This window comes from Lepisma saccharinum, chromosome 7 (genome assembly GCF_977018435.1).
Source record: "Lepisma saccharinum chromosome 7, izLepSacc3.1, whole genome shotgun sequence".
Classification (NCBI taxonomy): domain Eukaryota; kingdom Metazoa; phylum Arthropoda; class Insecta; order Zygentoma; family Lepismatidae; genus Lepisma; species Lepisma saccharinum.
The window spans coordinates 92,841,297-92,862,870 of NC_139235.1; the positions used below are offsets into that span (position 1 = coordinate 92,841,297).

Sequence of the window (21,574 nt, forward strand, 5' to 3'; positions counted from 1 at the left end):
CATTACACGTTTAAAACTTAATTTGTCAACTGGGAGGACGAAAAACAATTACGATTCGTTTTGTTATAGTTTACCTATGTGAGCGTGATTTTCTCTTTGGGTGTTTTATTTCTTTATTTTTCTCCACAGTGGCTTTCTGTTTGTTTACTTTTTAATATGCGTGTGCTTTCAAGTGATTTGCTTGCCTTTATACTTGATATTCGTATTATATTTCCAAATAAACCGAACAAAATATATTCAAAACTAAGCTAATTCTGTGTATGGCAAGTACTTGTATTGCAATTTATGTTAAATGGTGAATATTTGAAAGAACAAATACATGGGAATACCCTCTTGAACCAGACTAGAACTCGAAACGAAACCTTTTTGTTTTTTTCGTTAACGAAAATGACGATATGAACAAATCTTTTTAATACTCGTTTAGAGAATGGATTGAAAAATTGCAATATCCTTTAATAAGTCGATAAATAACATGTCTGTACGTACATCGGTTAAGAAAAAAAAAACAGTATTACGACCTTCGTGGACTAGTTTTCGCGCATGCCTGCTCCTAATGAAAATGCAACTTCCCATTCAATAGTGTTGTGGTGGTTGCCGATTCGTGTAGGCGTTAGTCATTGTGCACTTAGGATAAAGAATGACATTCACTTTACCTTCTATGTGAAGTCCACTTTATTTACTTAAGATAATTTGTCACGGTTTTATCTTATTTAGTTATACGTAGGTGACAATGTAGAACAATGATCCCTGTTATCCTATTTATCTTCAAGGTCACTTGTGTTGGCTAATTGAGACCGGCACTCTTTAGATATCGTAGGCAAAGTTTCAGAAATATCTATAACATCGTAGGTTGATAGACTGGCTTAAATGTACGTGTATGTTGCTAAAAAGCCGACAGTGAATGTTTTTGACATGCTTTCGGTAGTTGATTAATATGATCGCAGCCCTTGCTGCAGTAAAACATTTCCTTTCGCCGACTACATCGAAGAGGACACCTCTTTTAGCCTGTTACACATTCTTTGTCGTTCACGTAAATTTATCATGGATCGAGAACATGTCGAACGAACTGCTTCTTCGCCGAGGAACGCCTTATCTTTGTCTAATCCTCGGTTCGTTGTAATTTTTCACTCCAAAGGTCACCCGGCCAGTTTTCTTTTCATTTATTTTTCCTTCCAGTGTGTGCAGTATCGGTTCTTCTCGACACAGGGCAAAGGAATGTAGCTGGGTAGGTCACGTGAATTGTTTCCAACAGTGTTGCCAGAAAGATTACGTTAGCGCCGCGTTGGGAGGAGTTGGCAGGCACCAAGGTCTCGTTCCGTGCAATCCAAAGGCATTATCCTGGACTTTTTTATTAGTCATGATGGTGAGCTAAAATGCACATCAATTAAAAGAGAAACACCTGCAACCTTGAACCTTTTTTTTATTTATTTTTTTATTAGAGGCTATTCATGTTAACAAACTCCATCTTCGATTGTGAAGAATCTCCTCGTCCTTTTCCTAGTAATTTTCATCTCATCTTTGACGCTTCACCTTGACTTTTTACAGATGATCAGTGGCCATATTTTACTTCTTGCTGTGAATGTATGTATTTATATATTGTTTTGTTGCCGCGGCGGGGTGTTTAGCATAGCGCGCTACGAAGCCAGGGGTTCTGGGTTCGAATCCCGTAATGGGCATTGTATTCTTTGCGAGTGTTCTTTCATTAAATTCACCATATGATCACTCATCCTCGTCTTCGCGATTAGCCAAGAAGTGGCAGAAAGGCGAAGTAAAATAAACCAAATCAATCAATCAAAAAGCATTGTAAAGAAGGTCTGAGATAGAGAGTTAAATTGGTGTCTCGTATTTGAATTCTAAGGAAATTTTCTAAGCACAACTATAGTTTATTTGAAATTATTTCGCATAAAATTTAAAGAAGAGGAAATGCAAGATATTTCCCAGCGAGGAAAAATAATACCTGTTGTTTTGAAGTCTCGTCAACTTCATGGGGAAGGTGTGAAAAGAAATTGCCACAATATTTTTGGAACGATGGTGAAGTGTGGGCTTTAAAGATAGTATACATTGAGTTTATTGAAAACTTTTACACCGAAAGTACTCCTGAGTAGCATTGGTGCATATACAGTGGGGTCCATGAGTATTACTGTGCAAATTGTCCATCACCATGTTCGTGCACTTTATTTGACCCAATAAGAGCTTCAAGAATTAAAAGAAAACTCAAAACAAGCTGTTGACAACTTATGCACCAGCATAAATAAAAATCCATCGCTTAAAACACACAGGATGTAAGAGAAAAATTAATGAAAATAGTTATGGACAATTTGCACAGTAATACTCATGGATCCCATTGTACAGTGTGTTCACATCGCACATAATATATTATACATCAATTGGGCACTGTTTTCTATAGTACTATAACATGGTTAGTCCAATGTAAAATCATGCAAAACAAATTATATCTTTAAGTTCTTATTATACAGGACTAGTGTTGTAAAAGTACAATATTATACAATGTATACAATCTAAATGTATTTTATAAAATTATTGCATTTATATAATTGAAACATTGCGAAATGTAAATTGAAGGACAAAAAATATTGCGTAGAAAAGAAAACCAGGAGCTGGAAAGAAACCGAAACAAAATATAAATCATCAGTTTACAGAGGAAGATTGCGAAGACGGTGAACGTAACGGTGTCAGTGGTAGTCCAGAAGGCTTTTTGGCTCGGCAGATGGTAGTTGGGAGCCAGAAGGGCGCCATCGTCGATGTAAATATAACATTGGTGGTCTCCCTGCCTCAGTCGCAGTGCCAAGTCGGTCCAAAGCAGTGGCGAGCGGGGCGTGCACCTTCTTGTGCCGATCTTTTATTTTGCCGCCATTTTGAAAAAGCTGTCAACTCGACCGTGTTTTGTTTTCGTGCACGATGAGTGGCAAAGGAGCTCCGTGGCCCGTCCGCAAGGGGATTTATCGGCGCATCCCGTGGTGGGAGAGGGGGAGGATCAAACGAGAAATGTCGACATATTTCAGAGAGGTGAGGAATATAGCCTATTTGTTTACCTATCCAGTGAAAGTATTTTTGTCGTCAATATTGAAATTGATAATAATAATAATAGATTTCACAAGGCAACAGTTTTTCTACTTTCTTTTTATTTGATGCAACCATGGCAGAGTGCAGTATAACAGACTATGCCGGTCACGTCGCTGATTATCACTCTCGGATCTTAGTCACTGTCAAAGGTTTTTGAGATTCATACGCCGTCAGACATGAACTCTCTTTTTGGGATTAATATAAAGGGGAAGAAAATGACGCTAATTAAAATGCAAACAATACATGCTAGATGTAAGCTTATATTAGCGTTTTTTAGTTGTTTTTTTTAGTTGTGAAGTTGTGAAAGCTATATTGTTTGTCATCTTGTTATGGATGACTTTGTGGTATTGTCAACCAACAGACACCTTTGTACTTGCTGTTGTGTTCCTGAGATATAACACTAATCAAAAGATAATGACAATTATTTATATAATCGAAATAATGCATGTTGCAGTCAATATCTGGTTAGGTTGGAATTAGTACCACAACACTCTTTCTTCTTCTATGTTACCCAACCCAGCCTAACCTAACCTAACCTAGCGTCACTAATGACGTCACATCAGCCAGTCGGACACGCCAGCCAATCGTATTGCTTAAAACTGTAGTGGCAGCAATCACTATCATCTAGTTATGTGTCGTTAAACTCGGGGAGAACGCAGTCGTAGCTTAAGGAATGTAGTATCTTAGAAGCCAGTCTTCTTTAATTTATTATTAAATCTAATTTTCATATTCATCCATAGGATCCCAAAACATATTGGGTCATTTGTTAGCGAGTAAGTTATTTTACTTTATATGAACGTTCGAAATTTCATTCGGTATAAGAGATGTATCAAACTATGTCCTCCAAAAGTAAATAGGAGTGAATCAAGTGAAAATACAGATGTATAAAATTTATGTCAGACATGAATTTGCGTGAACCCCATGAAAATGTTACCGCGTATCCCAGGCTGGTAATCGACAAATTGCTGGTAGACTGGGCGGTGTCAGTGACAGTAAGGTTGCATACTCCGTAGGCGTTTTCAAGTTCGGACCTTCATTGACAACAGGTACACAACCGTGTCCTAGGTATTTTTGTTTCCGAGACGAGCTGTATAAACATTTCCTTTCTTTACCTCCTCGTTATTTTTACATGGCTTTTTCGAGCAGCGTGAAGCAGGAACCGTATGTTTGTAAACATGGAGTGTCTGTCCCAGTATTGCCAACTCAGCAACTAGTCTCTAAATGTGGGGAATTGCAACGACAGTTCAGACAGATTGAGAAAAACAAGGTACAAGCTATGTATGCGCGTGACGGGGGCTTGTGGTCAGCGTTATTTACCGATATACCGGAGCAATCTACATAAATTATGATTAAGGATATTGTTGTTGTTCATGAAAAACTGCCATAATGTTACTCTTTACAAAGTTACCGATTTAGCAGAAAAAATTGTTGTGTACGCGTCTATATCATTGAAATCGCCATTAAAACATCTATAGAGCAATAGAAAGGAGCACAAACCTGTTCCACCTTCTTAAATGAACGAAATATTGTCAAATGAAATCATGATCACGGGGCGTCTTCAACAGGACAAGGAGATCATTGCATCATAAAATGAAGCATCGTGCATTCTTCACATGAGAAGTTATTTAAAATGTTTTGCAATTCCTGTATTAGTTTGTTTTGCGTATTGTGCTAGCGTGCATATGAGCAGTTTTAGTGCATTTTGTGCATGAAATGTTGATAACACTGATCTCTTTCTTTTCGTTTGTCATAGTAATTTTTATTTACTTTGTAAGGGAAGAAAGAGAAGGGGTGTGAGTATGTTAAATTAAATCCGAACACATCATGGATTACATATTTACCAGTGGTATCTAATTATTGCATAAGTTGTTCGGACCCCACTTTAAACCAGGGTTGCTCAAGGTCCAGTAATTTTAAATAAATTCAATTCCGGTCCAGGAGAGAAAATCAGCAAGCGTAAATGGGTTTTGGACCGTAAAGAACCTTTTTCAATTCGGTCCAGGAACATTTTTCCCGATCAATTTAAATACGGTCCAGGAACCTTTTTTTCCGAATCAGTTTAAATAGGGTTCAAGTTCCGTATTGAAATGAACAATACGCAACTTGGATCGAATACGGACCTGATGATAAACAATTATCCACTTGTGAGCATGAAAGACTAATCCAGGTACTGGCTGTCTCGAGAATCTAAGGTACAAGGTAGAAATGGGCGAAACGCAAACTCCGCAGTCACGTTACCACTCTCCATATAGCCCCATTCTCTCGCGAGCGTTCCTTCACTTGGTTGTAGCAGCACTGCCGTTCCCTGTTGTAATATCTGCTGGGAACACAGCAGCTTCATGTTACCTCATCGACGGCTCCTATTGGCTGCGGTTCCTGGATCGGATGCCGGAGCAACACGTGACGGGTTTGTTTGAACTCAATGTGACGCCATATAGTCCATTACGTTATGTACAGTAACTCTTCGACAAGGGAGTTTTTGAATCTGGCCCACGAGAGAACAACGGCGTTTTGATTTATTCCCTGCGCTACGTTGTCTACAATCGCAGTGTGACATTCCAATGTAAAACGTACTCGCGGACATTTTTAGAATGCAACTTTTAATCGGTCAAGCCTGGTCTGTGATTGTAAATAAATTCAATCCCGGACGCGTATTTCACATGTGCACATTGAAATAGAGATTGGGGGCGTGATTTTGTGTATGAATGCTCCCTATTGGCTAGCAGACTGCCTCAATGATATAGGATAGGACACTGGCATTTATTTCATTGACTTGTGCGAACACTTTCTGTAAACCACAGACTACAAGCAGGACCATGTAGTGGGAAGAATACAACGCAATCTGATAGTAATCAATACTCGAAAAGCGAATAGACTTTCTTATTGGAAATACAAGAAGCAATATTTTTTAAAATGTTGCGTTGGATGAAAATTCTTATACAATTATTTAATATATTGGGTCATTTTCCGCTTTTCGTCAGATGCAAACAAGGAACATTTTTAATTCTTACTTTAAAAATCTGTCAAAACCTTGACTAGCGCCAAAACCTTAATTTCGACTATATAAGCGCGATGCTATTTGTTTTGTAAAAAGTTGTTACAAACCAGATATTGCATACTGGAAATATCACAAGATGAAAAGAGGAGTTTCAAAAAAGAAAAGTAGATGGCAGCATAAGGTGAAAGAATATAAATAAATCGCTGGAGGATAAGTATGGATTTAGTGAAAGTGAACTACAATAGAAAGATGTAGAAAAGATCAAAGCAATGTATAAAAAGTAGAAAATAAATGGAAAAGGAAAATATAAGTGGTTTACATCATTCAACAAGTTCAAGCCTTTAGTTAATTGTTAGGCACGCCATAAAAGTACTCAATAAAGAAAAAATAGACCAGCCAACCAGAAACGTCTCCATTACAAGCCACACCCCCAATCTCTATTTCAATGTGCATATGTGAAATACGCATCCCGGACTGGGAGAGAAAATCAGCAAACGTAAATGAGTTCTAGACAATGTATAACCTTTTCATATTTAAATGAATTCAGTTCGGTCCAGGAACCTTTTTCCCGCATCAATTTAAATACGGTCCAGGAACCTTTTTTCAATGTAACAATACTTAATTTGGACTGAATTTAAATTGTGCGAGACCAAAGGATCCGGTTCTGCAGCGGAACCCAATAGAACCCATTAGAATTTGTGTTCCTGGACCTTTAACAACCCTGCTTTAAACAGTAGGTCCAATTCCGATTAGCATTGCTGTGGATAAAGTGGACTTAAAACACTAACTCAATCAATCAAGAATGTATTAACGTAATTGATCATCTGCTTCCTATTATCCGAAAAGAGTCGAGACCGAGTTTGCCTTGCTACGCTAAGCTCGTGACTTTCAGCTAGCGTGCAGTACTTTTTCTTATGTTGCTCCAGGATGTAGCGGAACGAAGTCTCAATCGGATGTTACAGTCCAATCCCGCAGCTGGCCAGAGACCACTCTATTTGGCCCCGAGCCAATCACAATACCTTGAAGTGTATATCACACGCTTCCCATTGATTTTTTCCACAGTGTTAGCAGATCCATGTCGATTTTTGTTACGAGGAAGCGAATGCATATTGCGGTAATTGTAAGCGGAATTGACAATCTGCCTTTATGGACAGGGAAAGCGAAAACTCTACTGGACATACTGACAGAAACCTTTCAGTTAGTGTGGGTCTAGTTGTGTGCTGGCAACATTGCGAAAGCATATTGTTTCTAAGTTTGTATTGATGCCTTGTTCGATTATGAATGTATAACACCCGTCATATTTCTTCGAGTTTTCATTGCCTTCTGTGGAACATGTGCCTGTGTGTAAGGAATATTGTTTTATGCTCCGGGTTTGGTCACATTCGAAGTATTATTAAATAGGACATGAATTTTTAAAATATATATACATCCTTTTAGAAGGTATTTAGTAGGGTTATTGAACATCGCGACGGCTGCATGATTGATGGCTACAAACCTTTAGCTCTAACTAAGAAGACGGACCGTCCTCCATATGCAGGTTTCTTTTCAGTAGCATTTGTCTGAAATTCATTGACCTCTTTTTTTTAAAAATCTCTTTGCTAATGTGTTGGTTAGTTTCTAGTGTGAATTCTTCGTAGGGATGGACCATTTTGTTCAATCCTCTGTAACTAAGAGAACCGTTTGACAGATAAAACTTTTTTTATGCCGAAACGAACACCAGTACCTCATTGTACTGTTAGGGCAAGGTCATCCGAAATGCAACGCCTCATTATGGAAGCACATCAGCTCAACAGTCGGTGTAAAATGCAATAAACGTCATCGTCAGTCGTTAATTGATTTAGGAGCATCCTGTCAACTCACGGCGTGTACTTATATGGCGAGGTCCCCAGACGATCACGATTCTAAGGAAAGGTGGAACAGGTAAAGGTGAATCAACGTCCCTTTGTGCGATCATTGGCGCCAGATTCTACAGAGACAGGCCTTCTTTTTAAGAAGTACAATGTGATAGTGTTCTGCGGCAGATGTGTTTGGATTTCGATTGCCAGGTTTCATATTTTGGGACTTTCGAGAGTCGAGTTTTCTTGGAGCAGTGTCCAGGATAGAAAAATCCGTTATTGAGGTTCGCACAACAGAGAGAACTAAGATTGACCCACTTCTTGCCAAGGTGCATTGCGTATCTAAGGACTGAGCATTCTTAAGATAAGATTATTTCACCCACTGGTACTTCGTGAGAATACAGTGATAGGGCATCGAGGAGTATCAGGAACTACAATTCGTATAACGCAGTTATTTTTGTCTTAATCATTGTTCATAAAATCGAAATATTTAATGTTATGTGCTTGATATACATATATTGAGTCCCCATAAATGGCACCGAGTGTTTGTCCCAACTTTGCAAGTTGTACTGAAAAATGTTAACACTGTTACTGCTGTGCAACATTGCTCTATTGTACATACACACTAACATCAAATTGTTAAATGAGAGAGTTATGTTCGCATATTTACACTGGTGTATACAGTAGACTGAAAATATTTTAAAGATTATTACTTACCTACTGCCTACATTCAATTCAGTAGTTCCATCTGCATGGATGTTAAAAAAAACCTGCACTCGGCTGTTTTGTTCAAGTATACAATTATGTACTATTAAAGGACAGTAAATTGGTACATCTCGGTTCGATCATTGTGCGTTTAACTAAATGACAGACTTTTTATTCCGTCTCCGACTAAAGATTTAATTGTAATGCGTGAATTCCGATATATTTGTAAAATATCAACAAATGATAAGGATTGTATAAAAATTATCCACATTTTGTAAATATTCTCTTTGTCAACCAATGAAAGAGAAGGGTATGTGTTTTGGTAGGAAAACTAGTCCAATTGTGGGGAAATGAGCGGAATGTTTAGTGTGAACCCTTCCCGTACAATAACTCTGGTTACATAACTGAAATTATCTTTTGCATACTCTATTTTTGTTACGAAATACGTATATTCGGAGGAGAAAATGTAGTGCTACAGTACTGGCCAAAAGAGTGTCAACTTTTGGTTTTTTTGCTGTAACTGAGGTATTTATTGCAAGAATTACACAATATTGGCACCAAAACATCTTCAAATGAATTACATTCGACTGATTACAGAGTGGTTCGGCAAACTGTGAAATGGTCTAAAAAAAGAACAAATTTATGTAAATAGAAAAAAATACACACCATCGAACATAAAGAAATATTGCACTTCAGTTCACCGGGAAAGGTCAAAACTGGTGTTGATCAACACAAAATTAACAAACAGCATCTAGTACTTTGTGGCAAAGCCTTTGGCGATGATGCGGCTTGGCAATGACGCGGCATGGAGTCGATAAGGTTGTGGATAAAATAGACTGGTATCTTCTTCCATTCCTCCTCCAACTGAGCAACCTTCTCATCAACATTTTGTGCTCTCTTCCCTGCCAGACAACGCTCCAACACCTTCCACATGTGCTCAATCGGATTGAGATCCAGGGATTGGCTGGGCCACTCGAGAACATTAACGCGACGGCGGCGGAACCAGTTGCTGATGTTTTTGGATGTGTGTTTTGGGTCGTTATCTTGTTGGAGGGTGAAGTTACGGCCAAGGGTTTGGAGAGCAAATGGTCTCATTGTGTTCTCCAGTATGTCCTCGTACTGGAAACTGTTTATAATACCATTGATTCGGCATAGTAGGCCGACGCCATTGACAGTGATGCACCCCCACACCATCACAGATCCCCCTCCATGCTTGACTGTGGGAAATTGAAACATGGGATCAGATCTCTGGCCGACAGGACGTCTAATCCACACTATTCCGTCTGTTCCAAAGATGCAATACTTTGATTCATCACTCCAGACCACATCTTTCCATTCGTTCCTGGTCCACGCCAGTTGAGCTTTACCCATGCAAGTCTGGCCTTCTTATTCTTCGCCGAAATCAGCGGTTTCTTGACAGGCCGACGTCCATTGAGACCGGCCGCTTGGAGACGACGTCTGTTGGTCCTTCCAGATGGCGACGGGGTGGTTGGGAATGATAGCTCCCGAGCAATGTCGGCTGACGTCAGTCTGGGGTTGCTTCTGCTGATACGGAGGATGGTCCTGTCGACGTGTCTCGACGTGATCCTGGGTCGTCCTATATGGGAATCCTTCAACAACACCTCCCTGTTGCTTCCACCGCCTCAGAAATTCCGATACTGCACTTCTAGTGATTCCAAACTGTGTTGCCAGTTCCTGCAGTGTTCGCCCTCGTGCGCGTCCGTTAGCAATGCCTCTCTGCATGTCCGGAGACATTGGTGCATCCAAGGCGAGTACCCATACTCTGAAAACATAGAAATGTGTCATGCTGAACACATATTGGACAATGTCTGGTACACATTGTTACAATCATTAACCAGCATGGATAGGTACAATAGTAATTTTTCGGCGGGTTTTGTAATTCCTTAATATCATGGTGAAAATGGTACACTTCGACCAAAATACATGCGTTGAACATCAGAAACATCCTCAACAACATATCATGCGACGTTCATTCTCATCGGATAACATTGGCAAGAGGTATGCGAAAAAAACATGAAGTTGACACTCTTTTGGCCAGTACTGTATATAATTCCCTTGCGTAACGGGCCGGAACAATGTACATTCTCTTCACAGCAACAGGTATGACAGTGTTGATGATTCGTATAGCTGTACTTTTTAATACTGTATAACAACGGGTGTTCCCGGATTTCGAAATAGAAGAGAAGAAATGTTATTGTATGGAAACCTGAGGGTGTGACCAAAATGTCACGTCACGCTTGATTTAGCGGCGGGAATGCAAATAGAAGATAGATCATCTCGCGGCACACCTTTTCTCAGTGTCTTTCATTTGCAATGTCAATGAGTCAAAGATAAGATTAGCGGTGTTTCAGAGAAGAACATCAAAAGGAGCGAAGGATAATGATTGTTTTTGTTTTACCCACTTCGAGCGGGGGAATCGTGCAGATTTTGCACAAACACGTCACACGTGAGTCGAATAGCATTTTGTTATTTGCCCGCTGCTTGGATGACGCAGAGAAAATCGTACATTGTTTCCGTTAGAGTAAGTTGTAGTTAGCGGTCCCCATCCTAACAGCCATAGGCGTAACTTGGCGGGGGCAGGTGGGCACTCTCCCTTCTCTAAATTTTCATGTTTATTAAAATTTACAAGCTAGGGGACGTGAGGAGCAACGTAATGAAGAATAATATTTATGATTTCGTAAACGTCACTGTTATTTAGCAAATAATCCTGGGAGCTACGTATTTTTATAAGATGAAAACTTTTCGAGCCTCCCCCAGTCATCGAAAATTAAGCCCCGGGGTTGATTCTGCCCCTTCAAAATTAGGCCCCAAGTGTGATTCTGCCCCCTCAAAATTAGGCCTCAATTTTGAGTTGCCCCCTCAAAATTAGGTCCCAAGTTACGTCCGTGATGGCAGCTTTACCAAGATAGGGACTACAACTATAAAGGGTTTGAGTTCGATGCCGCTGATTTATTTACAGTTTCCTAAATATCCAAACCGATATAACTGTTTAATAAGTATGTTATCGACATTTTACCCGCAAAGTGTATTTCTACGCTTTTATCAGTTACGGGTAAGTTCCTATAATATTGATAAAAGGCCATGATGACCTACCTTACCCCCCCCCCTTAATTAGCATCGCTATTGCGTATGCAGAAACATTATTGCATGTTAATAGGAAATACATTTCTCCGATAGAGTAGCGATTGAAGGGGAGGGGAGGGGTGGAGAGAGAACTGCAGTTCCAGTTTGTTTCTCTGACCCTCTCTTCATACAGTTAGTTGACTCACGGACCCATAAGGGGCCGCCATGCCCTAACAAGATCCGAAAGAGCTTTCGATAACAATAGACTGTCAATATTAAACAAACTGATAAAACGTGGCAATATTTTTTTGTTTATAATGCAAACCCTCTTGATATAAAATTCAGCAAAATCACATTTCCAGAAGGTTTTTAGTACTCTGAAATTGCAGTTCCGGCTTGTGTCCTGGGGGGCCACAACAAGAAAAAAGTCTGTGGCAATGAAATATAAACCCTTGACCTTCTTGATGGATTTACCTATCAGTTGGATAATGTGAACTCAAACTATGGAGGATTAACGACTTGTCGTTGGAGGAGAGGGAGTGGATGACATTGTTTTCTATTTATCTTCCACCAAACTTAAATTAAATATAACACAAACAAGCAATATTTACTGTATTATTTCTTGTCATCTCACATGTGTTACTTAACTACATAACCCTTTACACCTAATATTATGAGAACCTATGTTGTGAATTTGTTTATATTCTAGATTTATCTTTTAACCACTTGGCTTATGCACGAAGAAAACTTAACATAGGAAAGAGTATGTTACATCATGTTCACTGTTGCCAGTACCTGTGTAATTGAGTGGAATTATTTTCCTCTTTTGCAGGAGCAAAGATCGTTGAAAGCCGGTGAAGTTACTCAGCAAGAGACACAAAACATGGCGGCAGCTAGCATGAAATTACAGACTGACAGCTTCACTGCAGAAAAAGTAGGTAGAACCACTCTATATGTTGTTGTTTTTGCAGTTATATAAGTATATGCAGCGATTCATGGAATCAACAGAATTGGAAGTATGCTAGAAGCATAATTTTCCATGTGGGGTGTAAGCTCATGAATAGGGGTGCCTAAGGGTAAATTTAGAGCCAAAATGACCATAAATTGGGCCTTTGTGAAGAATTCTAGGAGGTTTGTGGATGAATAAGGCTCCTGCGTAGCCACATGGTTTCGGTGTTGACCCAGCAAAGTCACTGGTGTTATTTGAGAGTATCTCTTCGTTAGTTTCATCTAATCATTATATACTCATCCTCATCATCCCGATTAGCCAGAAGTAGCAGAATAGTTATGTAAAATACATTGGAATGCATAACCAACTCACAGCTGTATATTAACTTTTACAAGAGTAGAAGATCCAACAGAAGTCTTAAACATTAACCTAACACAACAGAAACAATAGCATTGTTGTTGAGTTCTTTCCTCAGTCGTCTGTCTGGACATTTCAGCAGAGAGACCTTTTTCTCATTTTTCACTCGAGTTCTGTGAATGTCCTTGTTCATGGTGCACCGCTTTTTCAACAGCTGTGGAGAGAATTATTTTTAAAGCGGCTTGCATGCCAAAAGAATTCAAGGCATCTTTTCACGGCTAATAATAAACCACAATATTCCACAGAAATTCTGCCTCTGAGGTAATTTCTTTGTTTGAATGTTGGCTGAGGCTTTCGTTGTGGTGGCCTGTGGTTATCCTTAATATGTGTATTATGAATTGTGTATTATTTATATAATGTTATATATTTCATACTTCGAATAATTACACCAAATTATCAAATTAAACATAGTTTCTCAACCTATCCTCCCTTTGAAATTTACATGGTTTATTTCAAATTAGGTGCTACGATGCCAGGAGTTCTGGGTTTGAATCCCATCCGGGGCATAGGTGTCCTTTGTTAATGTCTCCTCCTGAAATTCATCGTATCATTACTCATTCTCATCTTTGTGATTAGCCAAAAAGTGGCAGAATCGCGAAGTAATATAAACCAAATCAATCAATCATTTTAAATTAGAAAGAGACTAAAAAGGTTATTATTTTGATAGCCAATAAAAGAACACTGGGAAAATTCGATCTTAGTTGAAGGTACATGTCATCAGTTTATGATGCTGACAACACGTGGGATGAAGTTCTATCCTTTCTATATTGTTTATTTTGCAAGTTTGCATGAAATGTAATTAACCGCTTTGGTTCTAATACCCTTACTGTTTCTTCCCTTTCGGCAGAAAGCAATGGCAGCTCAGCAGCAAAGGCACACGGTAACTTCCTCAGGAATCTTCAATCAGGAGAAACACATGGCAGCTAGTTCACAGTCCAACATAACCATCACTGCAAAAGGTGTATGCACAAAGTCTTCAGCCTCGTCTATGATGGCTCAGTCATCGCAGGTGAGGGCATGGATCTTGTAACAGTTAATTTGTGAAAATTTTGAGTCCGATGTCTATGTGAAACAGTGGAGGGGATATGGTGCACCAACATAATTTATCATAAATATTTGCTGTAGTTTATTTGCATTGTTGAAGTGGTGCGTACAAATCAAAATGTTTTATGCCAGGAATTCAAGTAATGCACATGAAATGTTTGTTTCTAATAAATTCTGATTGAATTGATAAATTGACCGACTTGACAGCTCAGTGGTAATAGCATGCTAGGGAAGCAGCATCAAATCCTGGTTGAGCTTACACTTTCTCTGTTGTCTTTGTAAACGTGGCTGGTACATTAACATGCTCTGATAATGTATATATCCTTGTTTATGAACAATATTTCAATCTTTGTCACTTAAGCAAAATTCCTTGTAAGGTTCAAATTTAGCAGACAATCAATACCAGTCTTTCGGTTTTAAATTCTGGCATAGTCAGTGGTAATCCAGTACAGTTGCAAATGAATCAATCACTTGTTTGCAACAAGTTTTTATACCACCAGTAAATGTGGCATACTATTACTAGAGCAACAAAGCAAGAGTTATTTCTTCTCATTAGTATTTTTTTGCTATATTTTCTCTTTAATAATCAAAGGAAATAAGGGACTGTACAATTTTTCTACACCTTTTTATGCTTGGTCTGAAGAAAATCTAAGGAACTATGTTACTGTATCACAACAAATATTATATCTTTATTCGTGCATATTCATAATTCTTATTGTTTTGCCAAGGTATTTATTTTCTATATATATCTGAATCTTACAGCCCTTAAAATGTATTGTGTATCATTTGTTGAGTCATAACTCTTACAAATAACGATAATAGTGCAGTCGTGAGGATGTTACTGAATAGTTTTTTTTCTTTCTTTTTCTTTCCAGATGAGCCAGTTGATCAATGGAACAATACTTAGCATCGAGGATGACAACTTCAACAACATAACCTTTGAAGATCTGGAAAGTCTGAATGCGGATTCGAACCAGCAAGAGGTTGAAAAGGCGAAAGCAAAATATTCCAGTTACTTCAACAGCTACGTCCAGACTTTGAAGAAGATGAACGAAATGAAGGCTCCTAAGTTACTCAACCAGATGAACGAGGTGATACGGAAGGCATGGGCCGTCCCAACTCATGGACACGAGCTTGGATACTCCCTGTGTAATATCCTCCGCAATTACGGTGGCCTTGATATTCTGATCAGAAACTGTATAGTGGATAACAGTGAGCTTCAGTTTTCCAGTGCCCGGCTTCTCGAACAGTGTCTCATAACAGAAAACCGTGCGTACGTCGTGGAGAAGGGACTCGACAAGGTTGTGAATGTAGCGTGCGTTTGTACAAAAAACAAGAACGTCAACTCCGTAGAGCATTCTAGGGTGGGCACGGGGATTCTGGAACACTTGTTTAAACACAGTGAAGGTACTTGCAGTGATGTGATAAAGTTAGGTGGACTCGATGCAGTGTTGTTTGAGTGTAGAAAGAACGATATCGAAACGTTACGACATTGTGCCGGTGCTCTCGCCAATCTATCCTTGTACGGTGGTGCAGAAAACCAAGAAGCCATGATCAAACGACAGGTACCCGTGTGGTTGTACCCATTGGCTTTTCATAACGACGACAATATCAAGTACTATGCCTGCCTGGCGATCGCCGTTCTCGTTGCAAACAAGGAAATCGAGGCAGCCGTGTTACAGTCCGGAACTCTGGATCTTGTGGAACCTTTCGTGACCTCGCACAATCCTTCCGAATTTGCAAAATCCAACCTGGCCCATGCTCACGGACAGAGCAAGAACTGGCTTCAAAGGTTAGTTCCTATCCTCAGCTCCAAACGGGAGGAAGCTAGGAATCTGGCCGCGTTCCACTTCTGCATGGAAGCGGGCATCAAGAAGCAGCAGGGGAAGACGGAACTGTTCCGGGAAATTGGAGCCATCGAACCACTGAAGAAGGTAGCTAGTTGCCCAAATGCAGTTGCATCGAAGTATGCAGCCCAAGCTTTAAGACTGATAGGGGAGGAGGTGCCTCACAAGTTGAGCCAGCAGGTGCCGCTGTGGTCATCCGAAGATGTGCGAGAGTGGGTTAAGCAGGTGAGTGAATAGCTGTAACATTACAATTGTAAGATTTGGTTCAAAGTTGTGCCTCTCGTTGCAACTGTGGCCCCCCAAAACAACATTTTGATTGATTAAAACTTAACCTAAATTAATACTATCTACAATTGTCAGGGAAATTTGTAGCAGAATTGGTGCACTGCACAAGGAACAAACTTGCTATTCTGAAGAATATCTTCAGAAGCAAATGTAGGACACGAAAATTTCCACTCCTTAATTACCTACTGGTTTGTAACCAGTCTTACAATCTGCCTGCCTTGTGAAGTTACCCGTGTCCCAAGTTCCTATAAACTAGAGATTTGAACTTTTCATTACAAATGACCCCTCCCTTACAGATGGAATCATAATGTCTGTCAAGCAGTCAACAGTAGGGGAGAGAGAGATACATGGAGTTCTCCAATAACTGATAATTTTCTGAGATTTAAATGTTCTCCCTGCTTCAACTTCAGAGCTTTGTGATCTTGCAAGTATCTCATCTTGAGTTGTGTGGATGCGGTCAATGTGTAGTTCCAAAGTGTATATACAAGTACAAGTGGTGTAGTACGTTTCCGTTTTTAATGGATAAATTCCCATTTTTTGTGATAATTTTTACATAAGAATCAATTATCTTGGACCTGTCAAAAACAAATCACACCAATGCCTATGCTTTATATATATATACTAATGATGAAGGAGACAGTAAACACTTACTACACGAAGAGAAATTATTCTATATTTCGCGATCTGAGTCGCATTTTCAAGGTAGAAGGAAAAAGATCGGCGTTACTTGGAGAAGAGGCACAGAATACTGACCGTAGCGTCTCTACGATCAGTGTTGCCAGAAACAGTTGATAGATGACGAAAAGTACTTTAACCAGTGTTTACTGTAAGGTGGGTGGGTAATTTTGGGGAGGAGAGGAAAGGATTACTGGTTGGCTAGGTTGAGTCCGGGGGGTATAGTGGCGTGCATGCCTGCTATATAGGCCCTTTCCCATCGCCTGGGGAAAGATGTGTCAGAGCAGGGGGTGGGGTAAAAGATGGATGATGGCACTCCTCTACCGAAACGCCCTTCTGGCACCTTTTCTGATCCTATTCCTGTGTTATATATATATATATATATATAATATTTCATTCTGTCTCCTCCCTTGAACGATTTGCCCCCCCCCCCCCCCCCCCCCAACTGAATAACCTAGCTATATCCCTGTTGTATAGTGATGAAACATCCCACGAAACAGTGACAATCATATGCCATGAACTAACTCTGTTGGCTTTGATCACAAAATATTTTGATGAAGAGTGTCTTGGGGTTGATACAGGATTTTCCATCTGGGGGGAGGTTGTTCGGATTGTATGGATACATCACTGAAGAGTATATAATGTCTTTTTAATCTGGCTTATACATATTAATTCCATCATTGCTTTTTCACTAAACGTGTTTTTATTAATAAGAAGGAAAAGGTTGTGAGTAATTTATAATTGTATTAATTAGTTAATAATAATTTTTAGTAAATGTATAGAAATTAACACTTGTTTGCTATGTTTAGAAGCAAGTACTGCCATTACAAGCTGTAGTCAGATATATTTGCGTGGGTAAATGTATGATAGATTTAATTAATCTTGATTTTCCCCTTCCAGATTGGATTTTCTGAATACGCAGACAACTTTGTAGAAAGCAGAGTCGATGGCGACTTGCTTCTGCAACTGACAGAAGAAAATTTGCGAGATGATATTGGCATTACAAATGGAATTCGCCGACGAAGGTTAATTTTCATTATTTTGTGATGAAAGACCTCAGTGTTCCCGAAAATGTTCATAAGTAAAATCTAGCATTGAAGTTGAAGCATTGATTGTGCATGATTGTATTAGGTTTCCCTTTATTTATTAAAGAAATCAATGTATTTCTACAGATTTATCTTCATTATTTAAAAAATCTTTATTTATATTTATTGATTTAAAAGAGTAATTTATTTCTATAGATTTATCTTTATTTATTTAAAAATCAATTTATTTCTGTAATTTGTTTTTATTTATTTAAACAATTAATTTATTTCTATGGATTTATCTTTATTTAAAAATCAATTTATTTTTTTGGATTTATCTTTATTTAAAAAATCAATTTATTTCTGTAGATTTATCTTTATATATTTAAAAAATCAATTTATAACTATGGATTTATCTTTATTAAAAAAATCATTTATTTCTGTGGATTTATCTTTATTTATTTAAAAATCAATTTATTTCTGTAGATTTATCTTTATTTATTGAAAAAATGAATTTATTTCTATGGATTTATCTTTATTTAAAAAAAATCAGTGTATTTCTGTGTATTTATCTTTATTTATTGAAAAAATCAATTTATTTTTATGGATTTATCTTTATTTAAAAAATCAATTTATTTTTATGGATTTATCTTTATTTTAAAAAAATATTTCTAAGGATTTATCTTTATTTATTGAAAATATCAATTTATTTCTATAGATTTATCTTTATCAAAAAATAAATTTATTTCTGTAGATTTATCTTTATTGAAAAAATCAATTTATTTCTATGGATTTATCTTTATTTATTGAAAAAAAAACAATTTATTTCTATGGATTTATCTTTATTTAACAAATCAATTTATTTCTATGGATTTATCTTTATTTAAAAAATCAATTTATTTTTATGGATTTATCTTTATTTAAAGAATAATTTATTTCTATGGATTTATCTTTATTTATTGAAAATATCAATTTATTTCTATGGATTTATCTTTATTTAAAAAATCAATGTATTTCTGTAGATTTATCTTTATTTAAAAAATCAATTTATTTTTGTGAATTTATCTTTATTTATTGAAAATATCAATTTATTTCTATAGATTTATCTTTATTTATTTAAAAAATCAATTTATTTCTATAGATTTATCTATTTAAAAATCAATTTATTTCTGTGGATTTATTTCTTTATTTAAAAAATCAATTTCCTTTTTTTCATTTATTTTATTTTCTCCTATATTTTTTTCCAATTTTTTTCATTCTTTTGCTAATGTGTTTTCCTTTTTATTTGTTTTTTTACTTCTTTCTTTCTTCCCCTCCTCCTCTGGTTCTTTCTTTCTCTCTCTCTCTGCCTTTTCTTTTTTTATTCAAGTTTTAATACCATTCCTATATTTCTAAGACTTATTTTTCCTGCTTTGACACTATCTTTGTGATTATTTACTTGTTACCTCTTTGGTAATTATTTACTTGTTGCCTCTTTGATTTTCACTTTGTTTTTTTCTTGTTCTTGTTGCCTTCTTTGTTTCGCTAGTCAAACATAAGTTGTGCAACACTGAATTTCATCATTTTTCTCCCGCAGGTTTACCAGGGAGCTGCAGAACCTGAAGAAAATGGCCGACTACAGCAGCAGGGACTCCGGCCAACTCAATTCTTTCCTGCAGAGTATTGGTCCTGATTTCTCCATATACACCTATACCATGCTGAATGCAGGTGTCGACAAAGAATCCATTAGGTGAGTGGATCATAACAGAAATCACAGGCATTACCACGAAGGGTTTTGTGCTTTCTTTTAGAAAGGGATCGCTTAGCTTAGCTTCATTAGATGTTTCTAGCATATATGGAACCTTCAAACGGCAGTGTTTGCCCATAGCTGAAAGGTCAGCATTCCTGCATTTGGTGAATGTGGTGCCAGGTTTGATCCCAAAATGTTTGTGTTGGAATTTCGTGAGGACTTATTGTGACAATGGGCTCTGTCAATGCATTCATGAAGACCTCGGTTTTTTAGGTTCTAAAAAGTGTGTTTTTAGGTCCCTAAAATAGGCTCTAAAAATCCTAAAACAGGTACGAAAAACCCTAAAATATGTTCTAAAAAACCTAAAATTGTTCTAAAAACCTAAAATAGGTTCTAAAAAACCTAAAATATGTTCTAAAAAACCTAAAATAGGTTCTAAAAACCCTAAAATATGTTCTAAAAACCTAAAATAGGTTCTAAAAAAACCTAAAATATGTTCTAAAAAACCTAAAATAGGTTCTAAAAACCCTAAAATATGTTCTAAAAACCTAAAATAGGTTCTAAAAACCTTAAGTATGTTCTAAAAACCTAGAATATGTTCTAAAAACCTAAAATGTGTTCTAAAAAACCTAAAATAGGTTCTAAAAAACTTAAAATAGGTCCTAAAAATCTTAAGTTATGCTCCTAAAGTCCCGAAGTAGGTTCAATAGTTCAAAATTCCTAGAAAATACTGATTAGATATAGTCACCGGCAATGAAAATAGGACACCTATATACTGAAATATATATTCCATAATGGTATGTATGTTGACTAACCCTACGGCATTGCAGAACTTACACTTGGAAATTTGCTATAAAAAATCCACTCTTCGCCGCATAGTTAGGCAACATGTTCTCCACAGTCAAACTCTGCAATTTTGTCTGTGAGGATCATCTTATGTGCAGAAAGAAATCTTTCAACATAAGCATAGTCAATGCTGAAATGTTCGTTTGCAAGGCGTGAATACCAGAAAGCACTGTAGTTACGCGAAAGTGAGCAAACAACACAGATCAGAAGCTTGCACTTTGGACTGTACAGCTAACAGTGGCACCAGACATTTTACTTTGTTTAGAGCTTTGAAAAATCACCATGGACTTGGAGGAAGGGATATCGACAGAGAGTACATTTCAAACACGTTCGTCATTCAATGTTTTTGTGACCAAACAAGGCAAATGCCTCTGTGCGACATAAAAATACTGTAAAACCATTAAAACTAGTTTTTGTCATACTTCCAGAGACCAATCAAGCATTTTATGTTGCACTGAGTTAGTATTTGATAGTTTTTTTATTCGTCCACCAAATTTTATCTTTGTAGCATACAAAGTTTCTGAGAAATAAATAGATAACATGGACACTGTGCTTCAGAACCCTACAATTACATATTGTCAGTGACGTCATGAAAGAGTAACTGAAAAATTGGCAGTTTTGAGTTACGCCCAGTTTCTGATGCCAGATATCGTCCGTCTTTCAACACATTAAAACAGACTAGTTACCAAGATAGGAGTCGTCATACTACAAAATTTCGAGTTACACTTTTAAATTGTGAGCAAATAATATGGTTAATAAATAGATAAATACTTGAATTGCTCTCTGTTGTTGCAATTTTATTTCATATGCACTTCACATGTTTTATTCACATCCAATTTTAAAATTACCTGTCAGCATTCTCACACAAATTAAACAAAACTAAAGGGTGAAGGACACGATCTTTCGAGTGACATACAGCATCCTATAATGAGCTTTACTGTTTTAAAAGTAGCCACAGTTGGGGATCTCTGGCATCTGTCACTAGGCTTTGTTTGTGTTGGCCTGAGGAGTGTGCCAAGGTGAAGTGGTTCATTAGGAGCTCACTGATGTA

The 21,574-nt window shown here is 37.5% G+C and overlaps 1 protein-coding gene across 14 annotated transcripts in view; it reads left to right on the forward strand.

Annotated features, from left to right (window-relative positions):
* Positions 1-21,574, forward strand: part of Sarm (sterile alpha and armadillo motif) — a 247,392-nt gene that overhangs the window by 217,194 nt on the left and 8,624 nt on the right. For all 14 annotated transcript variants that reach the window (XM_083125635.1, XM_083125647.1, XM_083125634.1 and 11 more), the window contains 5 exons: positions 12,539-12,640; positions 13,920-14,081; positions 14,992-16,188; positions 17,824-17,948; positions 19,525-19,677. In XM_083125635.1, coding sequence (XP_082981761.1) covers positions 12,539-12,640; positions 13,920-14,081; positions 14,992-16,188; positions 17,824-17,948; positions 19,525-19,677 — 1,739 coding nt within the window. The remainder of the gene's footprint in view (positions 1-12,538; positions 12,641-13,919; positions 14,082-14,991; positions 16,189-17,823; positions 17,949-19,524; positions 19,678-21,574) is intronic.